The sequence below is a fragment of the Egretta garzetta genome, unplaced genomic scaffold (assembly GCF_000687185.1).
Source record: "Egretta garzetta isolate BGI_Z169 unplaced genomic scaffold, ASM68718v1 scaffold427, whole genome shotgun sequence".
NCBI lineage: Eukaryota > Metazoa > Chordata > Aves > Pelecaniformes > Ardeidae > Egretta > Egretta garzetta.
The window spans coordinates 752,616-769,584 of NW_009260345.1; the positions used below are offsets into that span (position 1 = coordinate 752,616).

Below are 16,969 nucleotides of genomic sequence, written 5' to 3' on the forward strand. Positions count from 1 at the left end.
CTGGAAGGCCAAATTATTTTACGTGGTGACACTTTCCTTACCAGGTCAGTAGTTATGCCCCTTAGTACCTGGCTGCCCATTTCTAGGTCAGTAAAGAAAAAATGTTCAGCTGAATATTAATTACTTCTCTTCAGCTTTACCAGAAGCTTTCCAACACTCTTCTCCTGGTGAAATTTAAGGTATAAAATCCCCCGTGGCAGGCCAGGGGTTTCTGCTGGCTCCACAAGCATGCCCCAGAGCTGGATTCACCCTGCAGCTCTGCCAATCTCCCAGCGCATAGGCAGGACCATGCCTGGGAGGAGGCTGTCACTTCACTGGGTGGCACGTCCCCTTTCCAGCTGTGAGAAGTGGTTACTGGCATGTGAGGAGTCCTGGGAACAGGTTTCCTTCTCCCCAGCTCCCTGCCACTAAGAGTGGGCGTGGTGACCCATCCTACCCCCACGTCTTCAAAGGTTTCGGTGGCTATGCTATTCCCCTAATGCCACCCACATTTTCACAATAGGAAGCCTCCCTGGTCTGTGATGCAGCACTGAATTACAAACCCTAAGCTGCTCTATTTGCACAGCTGAAGACACATTGGGGAAAATCACATCTTTGAGCCAAAACCCACAACACATTTGCTGTCATGATGGCAGAGCAGTTTTTCAAAGTTAGTTATAACGCGACAAGTCAGTCATCAGCAACAGCAGTCTGACAAAATACTGCAATTTACAGCCCCGCTAGTTCAGGGGAACTATTATTTTTGTAAAGATTGACTGATGTTTTCTAAATTGTGCTAGAATATGAGGTTTTCTTTCCAAAAGCAGCATGGGATGGGGATAAGAGAGAGAACGGTTTCTTTTAAGCAAGAGAGAGACTAATATTTGGTAAGTCACGTGCTAACTTTGGATTTATTAAACTATTGTACCTGAATGACCTGGTGTAAGGGTAGGCTGTAGCTCTTCAGCCATTTTGGTTGCCAGGTTCACTTAGCTAGGCAACAGCCATGAAGTTGCCTTGGCGTGAATGCTCCCGTGTTTATTTCCATGTTTAAGTGGCCGGTTATATACAGCACAGAGATGGAAAAGAGCCTGCTGTCTGCTGTTTAAAGGACAGATCCATACATAGTGCACAATAGTCCTGAAGCCAGAGAAGGTGGATGGAGGCAGAAGTTTCCTGGCTTGGAATTCACTGACATATGTTGCTAGGGCTGAGCATTAAAACCCGTCCAGGCCACACCTGGAATACTGTGTTCAATTTTGGTCCCTGCTATGCAAAAAAAAATGTGGACAGGCTGAAGAGGGTCCAGAGAAGGGTCACCAAGATGATCAAAGGACTGGGAAGCCTGCCACATGAGGAAAGGCTGAGAGAACTGGGTTTGTTCAGCCTTGAGAAAAGACTACTTAGAGGAGACCTTATCACCATGTTCCAGTACTTAAAGGGCGGCTACAGTGAAGATGAACACTCCCTTTTTACAAGGAGTCACATGGAAAAGATGAGGGGTAATGGGTACAAGTTACTCCTGGGGAGATTCCAGGGGGACACAAGAGGAAAATTTTTCACAATGAGAACAATCAGCCATTGGAATAATCTCCCCAGGGAAGCGGTGGATTCCCCAACATTGGACACTTTCAAGATTCAGCTGGACAGGCTGCTGGGCCATCTTGTCTAAGCAGTGCTTTTGCTACAAAAGGTTGGACCAGATGATCCCTGAGGTCCGCCTCCAACCTGGTATTCTATGATTCTGTAATTCCTTCTTCACAAATACATTTCACTTCCAAGTCTAGTTTTTATCTAAAGCTTCCTATGAGCTGGTAGCCAAGTCAGACACCACCCTTCCCTTCCCCAAGAAACAATATTTAAACCCTTCCCTTTCAAACAAAAAAACCACAAGCTTCTGGCAACTGGAATCCCGTCAGTATGACCTTTCTGATATGAGAGACAAGGCTAAGAGCTTGGCACAGATAAATCTCTCTGAAACCTGAAGGTATATTTACAATGGATGAGCCACCACACCACATTCCAGATCGCTTCCTTTTCAGCGAAGTAAGACTGCAGCTGAAGCACTCCATCTTAGCTATCCACGCTGCTGCAGCAGCTACTTCCCTCTGGTAAATCAGGTTATCTGAGATGAACAGGGTGTACCAATTTTATTTTGACAGATGAGTACCAGCCGTGTAAAGGACTTGACACTAAACACGCACCCAAACACTGAAGGATAGTATTTTCTAAGCACCTTTCAGGACCTGAATTTATATCAGTGCTACAGCACCACAAGCTTTGCTGCAGTAAAAAGAGAATTTCTGAAACCAAGTGCTCAAGGTTGACCTTCCAAAGAGGATGGGTTTGCAGGAAGGTGGCCTGAATGACAAACATTTATGCAGTACACATCACAATCTCATTACTGGGGAAAAAATACACAAAAACCTGAAAACCTCTGGCTCACATTAATCAAACATTTTGGCTTGTGACTGATGAAATGCAGGGTCTGTAGGCAGACACCCTGGTGTAGGCTGTTGGTGACTCTGGATGGCACTTGTCAATGCCCCAGCTTGCAATACCAACCAGCATATAATGCCCATCAATCACACAGATCAGCGGCCACCCCGAGTCTCCCAGAAAGAAGGAAAAGAGGAAGGGAAAAGCAAGGAGCTCTCATCTGGCAGCAGCGTCAAAAGCATTCACACCCAGGAAGCTAAGGGAGGATGTGGCTTTGAGTCCTGGCTGCCTACAGCACAGCATTCCCACCCGTTGGTCACATCCCATACAAAAAGATGTTGGTCACTTCAATATTTTGTCCCACTAGTTCACACAGTCGTCATGTGGAGGAGAGAGATCTCTGCTTGTTGGAGCCTGGAAGCTGCTTCTTCCTCCAGGAAACGCAACAGAGTCAAGGAGGGTGCAGAAGTAGGAGCCACGGCCCCGTAACTGCCCCAGTAGCCATTCAACGCACCTTTGGGGGCAGACCCCAGCCTGGGGATTACTTCCCTTTGGACGTATGTTATCCAATATTACACAAACCAGTATATCATATGCTTCAAGAGAAGGAGTCTCTCTCCAGGCAGTTGTATGGAGCCACCTTGGTTTTTGCAGTCAGTGCAGCTTGGAGCGGGGCCCTCTGAAGCCCGGAGGCATGTAGCTGGCAGGGGGAACCAAGACCATCATCCAGGAGCAGTAATAGGGTGGCAGTCACCAGTGGGAAACATGCATGATATATTAAGCCCTATAGTCCCTATACCTCTCCTTTGTCTATCGCAGGGGTCACAAAAAGACCAGAAGAATTGGGGCAAGCCCCTAAGAGAGAGCAGAGCCAGCACACCACCAGGGACAAAAGCCCCGTGCAGGCACAGACGAGCACTCACAAACCTGGCAGCATCTCCAAGTCCATTATCACCACGCCAGCTTTCCCAGATTAACCTCCAGCCAGCTTGTAGTGGTGCTTTCTTGCCACTATCTGTGCTAGGCTTTGGCCAAGGGCTGGTCAGATGGGACGCAGACAAGCTCTGCGCCAGCTGCATTCAGGCACACATACCCCATGTCTCCCAGCAGAGGGGCCTGTGGCTATTTTGAATGAAGAAGTGGTACGGCTCTTTTCAATTTGAGGATGAGAAGGGGGGAGAAGATTCTCCCCCCAGCCACCGAGCTGTCCCGAGGTGACAGGCACCAGGAGGTATCTGACCACGCCGCTGGGCAGTGGGGGTGACATGAGCCAGAGGCCCCAAGCATTGAAACACCATGGGAGTGATCTCATCACCCGCGAGCTCATTCCCCTCCACCTTGGCTTTGCGTTTCTAGATGTGGCAGCTTTTTCTCCTATCTGGAAAGCATTTCACATGCTGCAGGCAACATCTGGGGGGCGGGGGTGGCCTCTCCTGGTGCTGCCCTCAATCTGAGCCGTCACTGCCCTTGATAGATCATGGGTGCTCTTTTGTGTCAGAGTAACCCAGCCTTACTGCCAGCTCCCATCCCTCCCCACCCCGCTGTCGAGCACCTTGCGGCAGTGCTTGCTTCCTCCCCGCTGCCGGGTGAGCGAGTTGTTGCCACAGAGCTGCCTGCATTGGAAAGCAAATTCCCGTCACCACCAGGTACAGCTTCCCTGCTCTTACTTCTGTCAGCCCCCTGCTTTTCTTGCCTCTCAACTCACTGCTTCATTTCCCCCTCCTCCCGAATATCCCATAACCAGACTGCAAAACAGATGAGACAGAGCTTTAATAATGTATGTGTTCCCTTGCTGTACACGCTGGATGCCTGAGAGCGCTGTTTTAATGAGTCAAATCTGCCTTTCTCCTAATACCACTGTCTGAGGCCACAGCACAGCCAAACCGAACATCTTTTGAAGGCTGTTCCTAAGAAGATGAGAGAGGAGACCCTCCAAAGAGGCATGGAGCCAGGGGGTTGAGGGAAGACACTTTCCTCGGGCCAGTTTGCCCCAGGACCTCACTCCTTGAGGGCAGAAGCCTCCCATCATCAGTGCACGTAGTTAGGCAACTCTTGGAAGGACTGTGACATTTCCTTTGGGGATACTATTAACAGGGCATGGCAAGATCCATATACATATACAGCCTCCTTATTCACATGCTCTGTTCTTCTGCTCTGGCTCGGTTTAGATCACATTTTCCCACTGCTTAACATTTGTCTTCAGTTCCTCCCCTTTCCTTCCCCCATGTCCTGCCCCAAGCTGCACATAAACTGGAAGGAGCAACTTCCCTCCGCTCTGTCCAAGCTTTGCACTTTATGGTGTAAAATCTAAATTACACACTGCAGTAAAATATTCCTCCAACAAGAATATTCTGTGGCTTAGACCAAGGGTACAGGTGAATGAAAAGCTTTTTCTTTAAATTTCAGCCCGGGCTATCTCAGACATGAGTTTGCTACCAGCACAGAGGTGCGTATCATACTGGTGCTGTGCATACCAATCTTTATGGAAAAAAAAAAAAAATAAGAACAGCTCCCTCGGGACATGCATGCTTATTTTTGGCTCATTAACTTTAATGGTCATAGTACAGCTGTGACAGGTCGGGAAGACAAGGTAAAATCGGTGATCTTTGCTATTCTCTAGATCACGTCTAACCTACGCTTATAACTTAAAGTCACAGGCAAGTCTGCTTGGAGGAGCCTGATTCAAAGCCTGTTGGCAACAGCAGAAGCATTCCTAACCCTCGTGCCGTATTTTAACCGGATAATAGGAAGCAAGCCTCCCCAAAGGCTTGCTGTTCATTTCACCCTTAGCATCCCTTAGCATGTAAGATACACGGATGCCCTCCCACCCCCCTCCCCATACACATACACAGCGCCCCGGGTCAGAGCCTTATTATAATCATTAATCCCCACCCAGCTGAATGCAATGAGCTCCAAGCAGTACCTGGCCCCATGGGTTTCTGCAGCTCCAGGAGCACCAGGTCATTTCTGAAAGGCAACCCACCAAAGCCATAGCGTGTGCTTTCACAGGCACGTGGTTGTCATCCTTCACATTTGGTAACAAGGTGGTTGTTCGGGTTTTTTTTTTCCCAGAACTGTTCTGTCTGAGCACTGGGCAAGGAAGAAGGAAAACAAACACATTTTTCAGTCTAAAAAAAACCCCCCATAGTTCAGACAACAGGAAGAGTCCAAAGTTCACGTGTAACATTTGCTGCCAGGCAACACTCATGCTTCAAGGCTTCTAGCCTTACATCGCAGGGACACTTTTGGGAGTCCCAGCTGAGGTGTCAGTGCTTTCTGTGCTGTGCTGACAGAGAACTTTTGACTTACACGTCCAAAGGTTTGCTGCTGTTACAATTAACCCAGGCAGTCCAGAGGCAAATCAGTCACTCGCCTTCTCGGGAACCAGACCCCAGCACGGATGGAGCTTACATCAAAGCTACAGATCTGGGCCATACAACTAGTTTGACAAAATATTTGAGACCTATGCCACCATCATGGGTGCCTACATTCAAACAGAGATGAAGGGTCAACAGAAGCATGTGGTACCTCAACCTAACTGAGGCCAGCAAGTATGTAACGGGGGGCACAGAGACATAATATAGGCATCAGAAGGTTTTTTTGGGGGAAGAGGACAAGGTCTCCCAGGACTGCATGCATACAGTAATTACCTGGCACGCATCAAAGCCTGTATGCCACCTCTATTGCCACCATTGCTAGCAGCACAGAAAGCTACACAGGAAGGTTTCAGCTGCGGAGGGCACCTCTGGATGTATGTAGACGTGGGAAACAGTAAGCCCATCTGTATTTGCCAGGACTGGCAAGATAGGTTAGAAATTTTCCTGTCTGGAGGCTAGCAAGCCCTCAATGCTCAGGGGCGAGAGGATGTTGCCCATCCAAAGTTGCAGTGTGCCCCTCTCAGGACCCATTTTTCATCAATAAGAAAGCCTCCACAGAAGTGTTGACCCTCATACTGCAGACTGGCCAGCCAGAGCCAGCACATCAGGGTTGACCGGCCACTTTTATCCATCCTGGGCTTCTCACATGGGTCCATCAGCAGTTCTGCACTTGTTGCAGGCCCCAGCACAGGGAATGGGTCCACCACTGGAAACCCACATTTCTCTGGAATTATTTCCTTACTGTTAGTGAGGATATTTTGTTTGTGGGGTTTTTGGTTTTTTGGAGTTGTTTGTTTGTTTTGGTTAAAGATAATCAGTCACAGCTGGGTGAATTAATATGCTCCAACACCAAACAAGCACCAGACTTGTTCTGGACAGCCATGTCCACCAAAGGCTCCACAATAGCCCACTGGTGGGAGTGAAGCGTGTGTATTGGAGAGAGTTGGGAACACTGTGCTCTAATTTTCCCTTCAAAAGAGCAGAAGCTGTCCATACATGCTATACAAAAAACCAAAGACCTCAACTAATATCAGTTGAGGAAGGACTTGAACCTTGATGTCCCACATGTGTACAGGCTGGCAATGTGTCCTGGGTAAGAAGCTCTCCACAGATTTTTCAGGAAGTCACATTCTGCAGGTGAGAAGCATTTCCTGACCCCCATTTTTAGGCAAAACTGATATTTATGAAGTTTTTACATTGCAGTAAGTCTCCATTTTCTAAAATTAGTTCATTAAAGGGTTCCTAACCATCTTCAGTAACAGCAAATTAAACAGTGCATAAATAACCTGTATCCCACCACCAGCAGCTTTCACTGATCACAAGAGGCATTAGCATGAAAAAGGAAAGAAACAAAACTAGAATCGAACAGTATTTACTTTCCTCAGAAGCTGGTAATACAGAGCATGAGTCTAGGGGGAGAAAAAGGTTTAACAGAAAATAAGTCCATTAAAAGCTTGTCATTGGTAGAGCTGGTTTGGAGAAACCTACTGAGATTTTTAAGGGCTGAGGTACAACACATCTCCTATTTCCCCTCTTTTGTTGGCACTCTGGATCATGCTATGGGAACTAACCTTTTTATAACAGGCTCCCTCTATCCCTTCTGTGTACCCCCAGAAGAGGCACAACCCTCTAGTAAGAGCAATCAAGCTCTCCAGCAAAAGATGGATTAAGCTGTTTGGCGTTCTGCTTCCTGTTTATAGTGTCAGGTTCCAGACAGCGGCGGTTAATTAATCAGAGGTCAGTTATATGCTGAGACCAATCCTTCCTCCCAATAAGCATCTGTTTTAAACAAAACCAAGCCAACCCAAAACCCAGTTTAAATAAACAGTCATTCCTCAGGGACGTTTCTGTATTTGGCTTGGCGACAGTAAGAACTGCGGAGCTACGAGGACTACCACCTAGGGTGAAGTGCCTGGGGTGAGCACTGAATTAACTTGCTGCAGTTTTAGATACATCAGAGCATGGAAGAATATCTTGAAGTCATCTCAGACAATAGCTTTAGGGGAAGCACATTCAGCAAATAAACATTACGAGTGTCCCTGCCTGTGACCTTCAATACTATTTTAACAACAGGATTGCTTTGCGGCATAGGCAGGGAAAGACCCAGAGCCTTACTTACGTTGGCTGCTGCCTTCCAGCTCACTTCGTGTTGGCTGCTGAGACAACTCTTCATGAAGGATTTCAAAGCCTCTATATCCCAGAGATTCACCAGTTTTGAAATGCAGGGTCAGGAAGCTGCTACTGGAGAACATGCTAAAAGACATTTTCTGGCCACATAAGTTTGCTGGTGGGGGGGGAAGAAGAAAAAAACCGCAGTTGTTGTGATTGCCGAGTAGTTCAAGACACAGCTTGTATATTTATTTCCATGGATGGACTTTTTAATCCAAGCTTTTTGATACTGAAAGGTATTAGTGGATGCCAGGATTTCTCTGAGGTCTTTCGAGACGTACCTCTCTAGTGGCCTATGCATTACCATTCCCTACCCAGGCTGAAGAGGTCAAGCCTAGTGCAATGGCCAAATTGTTCTCATGCTCTATAGGAGTGCATCACCCATACTTTAGCAAGTTTACTTCAATAATCAGGTCTCTGAATGTCTACCTACTTGGGAGGAGAAAGGAAGGAGACAGCGGGAGAAGAAGGCAGGCATGAAGCCATTCCAGTGAACATTTTTGTACCCAAAGATCCTGACATCCGTATGGCACAAGGCAGCTTTGGTATTCACAGCAGCACCTGCTCAAACTATTTCAGAGTGAGACAAGTACCAAGACACAAAGGGTTAAGGAAGAAAGGTTTTAAAAGAAGGACTGATAGAAGTATCCTCTCAGATACAGCCATGATGCTGGAAGTCAAGAGCTACTGAGTCCGAGCCACTTTTTCTGGAGCAGCCCTGGGTGACAAGAGCTGCTCTCAGCAGCTCTCAAGAATCCTGCTGCCACTCGGTCCTGCTGTGCAGGCACTAATCAGTGTTGCCCTCCTCCCTGCCTCCCACCCCCACAGCCGAGGGGAATTTGGTCACCTTCATTCAATAAAAGGGGTCAGAAAAGGAAGACAGTAAATGAACATATAATTCAACCTACGCAGAAGCCTTGAAAAGAGATGTGGCCCATCATAAACACTCAAATGATCCCAGACATGATCCCTGGCATCCTCAGTTACAAAATCTTTAAGTAAGCCTTCAGCTTATTTCTTGAAGTAGAATAAATTGTCCAAGAGCAGTTCAGCATGTCAGGGTAAATGCCAGGGTAATCGGGAGATGTTATTTCAGTGGCTCCAACTGGAATTAGATCAAAGCCTGGGCACTCTTAAAAAGAGAAAACAATCATATCACAAAGAAAAACTGGTTTCTGCATGAATTTCCTTAAGCAGGCCTATTACTATTGGAGCAAGAAGAGATCTTAGTGTTGGCTTTTAAGTGCTGTTAGCTGAAGAGAACGTTCGCATAGTTTCAAAGCACAGGTTCTACCTGCCATTTACACAGAGAACTGTTTAACTAGGAGAAGAGCTACAGACTTGGAAAACTACTTGAACTCTGAAGAGTGATCTAGAGGCCAGACACTGAGACCCTACATGCAGGCTCGCTTGGAGTAACCTTTCCTAATGGGCCAAACTTAAATATTCTTTAGCCGCTCCTAAAGTGTTTACATAGATGTTTCTTTTGCCTTGCATTTATAGTTGCCACAAAGCTGGTCAAAATGCAGAATGCTGTGTTGTAGGCACGTTAATGTTTTAACTCCATGCTTTTGTGGAATAGCCTGCATCGTTTTCAGGAGTCTCATAAATAGAACTGGCTACCATCGCACCCCAGTTTGCTGGGGTGTAGGCAGAGCAGGGCTGACAAAGTAGTCCCTGGGGTGATGAGAGAGAGGAGAAGGAGCCCCTGCTGGAAAGAGGAAACATGCGGATGCTTGACCAGGCTTTTAAACTTCCACCTTGAGGGTCCCTCTGGCTGCGCAGCTGGGAACATGCTTCAGGCAGGCTGGCCAACCTAGCTAAAGCTCAAGTCCTCCTACAAAGCGCAGAGACAGGCTCAAGGATCTTGGCTCCAGTGTATTTGAGATTGTTGGAATTAGCTCAGGTTTGGGATTTTTTGGTGGGGTTTTGGTTTGTTGGCTTTTTTTTTTCCCTTCAAGTGGCCATTCATTTCTCCAAGCATACACAGGAGCTCTGGCAGTAGGAACTGAAAGTGAACACAGCAAAACAGATGTGCCGAATTAAGAAAGTACATTAGTACTGACATGGCTAATGTTGCTGGTGACAGTCTCATACCCAAGTGTTCACATCTACCTGTGGCAGAGGTTAACCCCCAAGCCACAAGTATAGAACGTGCATAAAAGGAGGTAGGGTAAGGGTGTTTTGGGGTTTCTTTTTTGGTTTGGGAGGTGGTGGGTTTTTTTTAAATAGGCTTTTTGCTCCTTCCCTTTCACCAGCTTTGTGGAAAGTTAAAACCAGTCTTACCTTTGTCAGCAGCCTTCATGTTTCCATGTTCCAGGCCTAAAAGGAACGTGCTGCCTTACCTGAAGCGGGCAAATGCGGAGGAGGTTACGGGTCTATTCTGGGGAGGGGAGCCTGAGCCAAGAGGAGTTTAGAGCCAGGCTGAAGGCGAGTGGGAAAGGCGCCTCCTGCTTTTCAGAGCTAGGGCTTGGAGCGCATCTTGGAAACGTGTGTGCACACATGAGAAGGCAGACAGATCTCTGTTGATTGTGCTGTAAGTCTGATGAATTTTAAGACAAGAAATTTAATCGCTGCAATTTACTTCTGAAGCCCGACGCACTTGCCTGATATGCCAACAAGCAGATGTACTCATCTGCACAGCATTGAGGAGCACTGGTAAAACAGGAGACAGGGGGATGGGGACAGGAGCAGCAAGGAGCATTGGTAAGACAAGAGACAGGGGGATGGGGGAAGGAGATTAGATGTGGCTTAAGTCCCTAGAAATGCAAAACAGTTTGCTTCAAGAGAACAGAAGAGTCAGACTGGACACACCTCTCCAGCTCCAAGTTTCTTTGATCTGAGGCACCAAAGTACTAATTTGCTTAATGGTGCCAGGGCAGCGCTATCCACAGAGAAAACTGTCCCCCCACGTCACCAGCCATACCCTGGCCTGGGAAGCAAGAGGGAGGTTTGCTTTGGTCTTCGAGCTTAGAGCCCAATTAACTGCGTAGCACTCTGGGCACGCGGTGGAGGTGAGGTTTGGGGAGGGAGCAGCGCTAACCTGCCTAGTAGGTGAAGAAGCAGAAGAGAGATTATAGGAGTGATGACAGGCAGACCATGGGGACAGGGGATTCTGGTTTTGTAGAGTGGAATGGAAAGGGGCGTATAGAGAGCAACAGCTAAGTCAGTTATCTCCTTTTCAGAGGTTTCTAGAGGGGAGCATAGGGCTTAGATCACTACTTATGCATTTAATCATCAGCACTCAAGACCACTAATAGATCTTTTATTCTTAATGGCCGTTTCTCTTCAGAACAGACAGATCTGAGACCGTTTAATATGTTGCTTAACATCTTCACAAAACATCTAAACAGCATGGAAGCTTTTTTGTTCTTAAATAACACTTTTTTTTTTTTTTTTTAAGGTGTAACAGCTATACTTTATGCTCTACTTCTCCACCCTCCACTCCAAAATCTTAACAGACTTAGCAGATAATATATCCTGAACAGAGTAAGTCAGGAGAAAGCCTTTCATGGCTGCCTCAACCTTGGAAATGAAGGTCACTGTCACCACTGAACCTTGAGATTTTATGGGGTAGAGGGAAGCATCTCCACAGAAGCTGCCTGCAAAATAGAGCAGGATGGGAAGTGAGCCTTCCACTTTCCTCTTTTTCTCTTGAGGGCTGTAAGGCTAAGCCTTGCAAAATGCAGCATCAGAAAATATTTCCCTTTCTAAAAGCCTCTTGATGCTGGCATGCAGCTTTGAACGTGTCCAGAGGAAAGCAACAAAGCTGGTGAGGGGTCTGGAGCACAAGGCTTACGAGGAACGGCTGAGGGAACTGGGGTTGTTCCACCTGGAAAAAAGGAGACTGAGGGGAGACCTTATCGCCCTCTACAACCTGAAAGGAGGTTGTAACGAGTTGGGTGTCAGTCCTCTTTCCCAAGTAACAAGCGATAGGACAAGAGGAAATGGCTTCAAGTTGAGCCAAGGCAGGTTCAGATTGGACATTAGGAAAAATTTCTTCACAGAAAGGGTTGTCAAGCATTGGAATGGGCTGCCCAGGGAAGCGGTTGAGTCCCCATCCCTGGAGGTATTTAAAAGATGCGGAGATGAGGTGCTTAGGGACATGGTTTAGTGGTGGGATGGCAGGGTTAGGTTAATGGTTGGACTCGATGATCTTGAAGGTCTTTTCCAACCTAAACTATTCTGATTCTATGAATTCATGTACTGGACTACAGACATGTCCAGAAGATAGCTTGCTATACTTGTAAGCCCAATGGTTTACAGAAAAATAGCTAGAGACACCCATTATAACAATTACAAATTGCTAGTGGCCAGTGCCCACTGCCTGGGCTTCTTCAGTCAGAAGAAATCCCTGCTCTGACAGGCAGCCCCCACCTCAGGCTCTTTTGTGCAAGGTACTACACAATGCCCACGAGACTGTGGGTCACCCATGTTCCCTGGGGAGTAAGTCACTTTGAGAGTAACACATCTGGCACTGAAGAACCTTGTATCCATCCATGAGTGCCTGAACAGTTTAAATTTCCAGTCTATGCTTTCTCCCACCAATACAGAAGATGCTTGCGCAGCTTCATTTCCCCAGCAATATCCTACCTAACCAAGCCCATAGCTCCTTAGCCAGGGTGGGTAGGTACTTCCCCCGGCGTAGCAGGGCAGTAGGAACAGCTTCCCTTCCCTTGGCCCCACGGCTTTGACCCGCTGCCTTCGGCACACAGCTTTGGGGGCACACAGCTTTGGGGGCACACAGCTTTGGGGGCACACAGCTTTGGGGGCACACAGCTTTGGGGATGCAACGCGAGTTGTCCTGCTGTAAGCTCAAGCCTGGGAAAGAGCAACCCAGAGAGGCTCACCTTGTTCTCTGGCACAGCCATGCCATGGTTAGGACCTCGCATCCAATACATTTGATTGCAACAGTATTTTTGGGAAGGGAAAGATACCAAGCTGGCTGAAGTAGCTCCAAGTATTATCAGAAATCCCTCCTGGAGCATGGAAGCATGCCATGTAAAAATCCCCATCTGTCTGCAAAAGAAACTTAGTTCAGCTCCTCCATTTCTCTCACCCCAGCATTAAGGTGAGCTCTCTCTCACCCGTTAACTCTGGTTAGTCCAAATCCTTCGTACGCCATCAGTTGGCCATGACAATTAGACAGATTTCTTTCAGACCAGAAGTCCAGGACTTCAAGTCAAATAATGGATTTTAATGGGGCTACAATTCTCCAGTGGCAGCTGCAGCACAAAGCAAAGAACAAAGTCACAATGCCAGCATATTTTACAATTGGCTCTCATTTCCTAGGGGTAGCTAGCAAAATGTGAGCAAAGGCAAAAGGGATTGTAATGCCCATTAAAAAAAAAAAAAAAAAAAAAAAAAAAAAAAAAAGAAAATCAAAGGTGGGATACTGGTCCGCATCTATTTCAGTCATATTATTCATTACTTCTGAAGTTAAGCTTTCAAACAGTTTAAAAGTCTATGCTATTGCCACATGAATAGAAAGTTATCTCTTACCCTAACTAAGCACAATAAGGGAGGAAGAAAAGGAAACAGATGAAAGTACCAAAAGACTTTTTAGCAACGTAGTTTAACATTGCCACTGTTAACCCCTCAGTTAGGCCACGTTCAGGCCTCTGACGTGCTTTATGACGAGAGCTTTGCCCAGAGGCGTCAGATTTGTCTGCTATTTACTGGAAAGAAGGTTACTGGTGCCCCCCAGCTTTCCTAATTCTCTTTGTGGAACTTGCCCGGTTTCCTGACGTGCACTGAAATACCTATGGATTAATTAAAACCACATCACAGGTGTTTGCAGATTTTCATGTGGGAGTTACAAAAGCCAGAAGAACTGGGGTGCTCACCTGCTGGACTCTGCGTATCTCATGGCGTATGCCAGCAACTGGATCATTCCTTCCCGATCCGTAAGGACGACATCCATGCATCATGACAAAGCTGAGCTCATCCCCTTGGGATTTTTTTTGGGCCATTACCAGGTTTTTGCCATGGAAAGAATAAGAATGTAGGGCATTAAATTCAGATTTAATATTAAGTTTTAAATGGACTTTCACCTGGGACTAGGGCAAATCCTACATGACATATCACACCCATGGAAAAGCATAGATCATGGGTGAAAGCCAATCTGAAGGGCAGAACCCTGAAATACTCATTTTAAAAGTTCATCTGGAAAGAGATGTGCTCATTTAGAGGACAAAGCAATTAGGAAAGCTACTACATTCCTGTTCTACCAGGCCAGACCTTGTTCATCGCAATCCTACAAAACTCAAACTCACCTCAGCCTTGTTTCAAGCTTCAGCACTTTGCATATCAGTCAGTTTTATCCAAGCTAGAGCCTTGGAGAGGTCTGTTTTTTCATATGTTTGGAGAACATCTGTATCCAAAGTCTCCAGAAAGCCCATAAAGGCCCCTTGAAAACAAGTACGTTCTTGAAGCTTCGGTCAAGCAGGTCAGTTCATCCTTAGAGACAAGTGACTGTGCAGCTTGACTGTACCTTGGACCCTGAGCATCAAGTATTCAATGGTGAAAGCAGCAGGGCCAATGGAGCAGGGCACCATCTTCACACCACAGGTCCGGCCTTCTGGAGAACCACAGGAGACTGTGCGGTACCTCATGGCACAGCTAGAAGCAAATCCAAGCATGCCACCACCACTGTAAAAACACCATTTGAGAAATGTAAGCAAAAGTCATACAAGTTACTATGTGGAAAGGCAAAAAAGTGAGAAACTATTCACATTTGGGAGATGTTCAATGCTGGTAATATGGCTGCTAGGCAGTCACCTCCTGAGGAGGCAGCAGGCAGCACCCTGGCCTGCAAGAAGTGCCCTACTGCTGGCCAGCAGGGATTTGTCCAGTTCATTGCACAGTAACAGCTGCCCAAAGTCCACCTACGAGGCTAGGTATTTTGTTTGCTTTATCTATCCTGAGAAACTGCTAGACTACTTAAGGGTTTGTTCTTGGACTTAAATTGAAAATGGGATGGGACAGGGAATTTTTGCCATTACTCCATCTCCACTGAGAGGTACTTCCAGTTGTTAAGCATGCTAAATTGCTTTCAGGTTACTTTCTGGCTGAATCTTACAGCCTCTTTCTCCAATGTCATGCCATCATCTTAAAATTCTAGGTCATGCTGACATTAAGGCCCAAGTCTATGTTTTAGGTTCCTCAGCAAAAGTAATTTTGTTTAAAGACAGGCACCCACTGACTTCTGTTGCTCACCGGCTCTGGAGAAGGAGAGGGGAGGAAAAAAAAAAAGAAAACAGGCTGTTTCACTATGTTGGCATATAAATAGACATAGGAATCTAGTTTAATATACCCAACCTTGAAAAACTGCCAGCCATAACAAATGCTATTGCATAGCAGCGAGCCTGTGTGCTGGAGGACGCTCCAGGGAGCTATCTATTAGACTCCTATTCAAGGAAAAGTTTGATTGATGGCCCCATTTCTGATAGTATTTTCCTCGGTCCTGCATATAAATAGTTACAGTAGTTAAACTGTTATTCTCAGCTGTAATAGACATACTTTTAGAATTTTTTGGTGTGCTTTTATAAATAAGTTCTTGGAGGAAGATAGCTGTGGAGTGCTCTAAGAGCTCCTAAGCACTCCCAAGTCAGAGTTAACTGACATGCTAAACGTTAGTTTTGCTGGTGTTTTTCTTAATGAGAAAATATTCCTAGCATGTTCCATTACCCTGAAGGTCTTCGTCTGGAAGCATTACTACTGTATTTGGTAACAAAAGCGTGGTCTTGTTCAAGTGCCAGTAAAAAACAACTTATTTCTCCTTATATGAGAGCTATGATGATCATGCACCTAGACCTCATCTACACCCAGACAGAAGTCAAATAGGGCCTCTTCCCTAGAGCATTAGCCATCCCCACTGGTGTGATGTAAGGGGTTGAAGTTCTACACAGAATAGCTGTTACCCAAAAACTTTCTCCAGAGGCATCCCTTAACTTCGAAAGTATTTGGAGAACACGTACACTAGAATTCACCCACAGGACTCCCAAAGGCTGATGGTGGATTTCTCCACCCCACTTTGTGTACCAGGATGTCAGTGTGGATGCCTACCCCGGAGAAATGCTTCTGTGTAACTAGTTTATAACATCTGTAATCACAACAAATTAAACCTATACAGAGGCAGAATAAAGGGGCATGAGGGAAGGGAAGAAACAAAGACACTGAAGAGCTGGGAGGGGATGCTGGAAGAAGGAACATTTCCACAGGTCTGAGATCCTTCAGCACACCCAATAAAACTCTGCAAGATCTAGCCTTCATGAGTTTTCCCCCCACTCCTTTCCTATTACTTCCCCCCTCCCCATTTACATTTTCTGCCAACAAGTTCCAACTAATTCCCTTTGCTTTCAAGTTTCTGTCTGGTGCTTCCCTTTGATGTCCCTACTCCTTACCTTGCAAAAATTAGTGACTAAGCATTCCTCAGTCACCTTTCTGTGCCATTCACAGCAGTCTATAAAGCCATCGCATTTTGCCTCCGTTATCTTTTCCAGCCCGTTAAGTCTGTTTAGTCTCTCCCTGCAGAGAGCCAGACCAACCCCTGGATACCTGTCATGCTCCTCGGTACTTCTAGAGCCTTTTCAGAATGGCTGTGTGCAGAGGGGAGAATTAAATCACGCATACACACACACCAGTATTAAAAAAAAAAAAAAAAAGTGCCTCGATTTTGTACAGTAAAGCATGTTTTATTCTTTATCCCTTCAGATAATGACACCTTGTTTTGTATTTTTCATGACTACAAATCTGCTGCAGTGACTCTACAATATGTCAGTGATAGCAGCTAAATTAAACCCCATCGCTTGTGTACATAAATGCTTGGGTATGTATGCATGCTGGTCCTCCCTTCTGTCCCAAGACTTCATTACAGGGAAGGTAGAGATTGATTTTCTTTATATATAAAAGTGTTTATACACTATGCAGCTTGTACAGCCGACGAGAAAGTTGGCATTTGACTTACCTTTTCAAACAGATGTAGGAGGCTGCTACTGCCCTGC

At 46.2% G+C, this 16,969-nt stretch overlaps 1 protein-coding gene across 1 annotated transcript in view; it reads right to left on the reverse strand.

The window, feature by feature from the left end:
- Positions 1-13,047: 13,047 nt before the first annotated feature.
- OVCH1 (ovochymase 1) overlaps positions 13,048-16,969 on the reverse strand; it is a 36,073-nt gene continuing 32,151 nt past the window's right edge. The window contains 1 exon segment of the mRNA XM_035898139.1: positions 13,048-13,189. Within this exon segment, the coding sequence (XP_035754032.1) occupies positions 13,048-13,189 (142 nt within the window).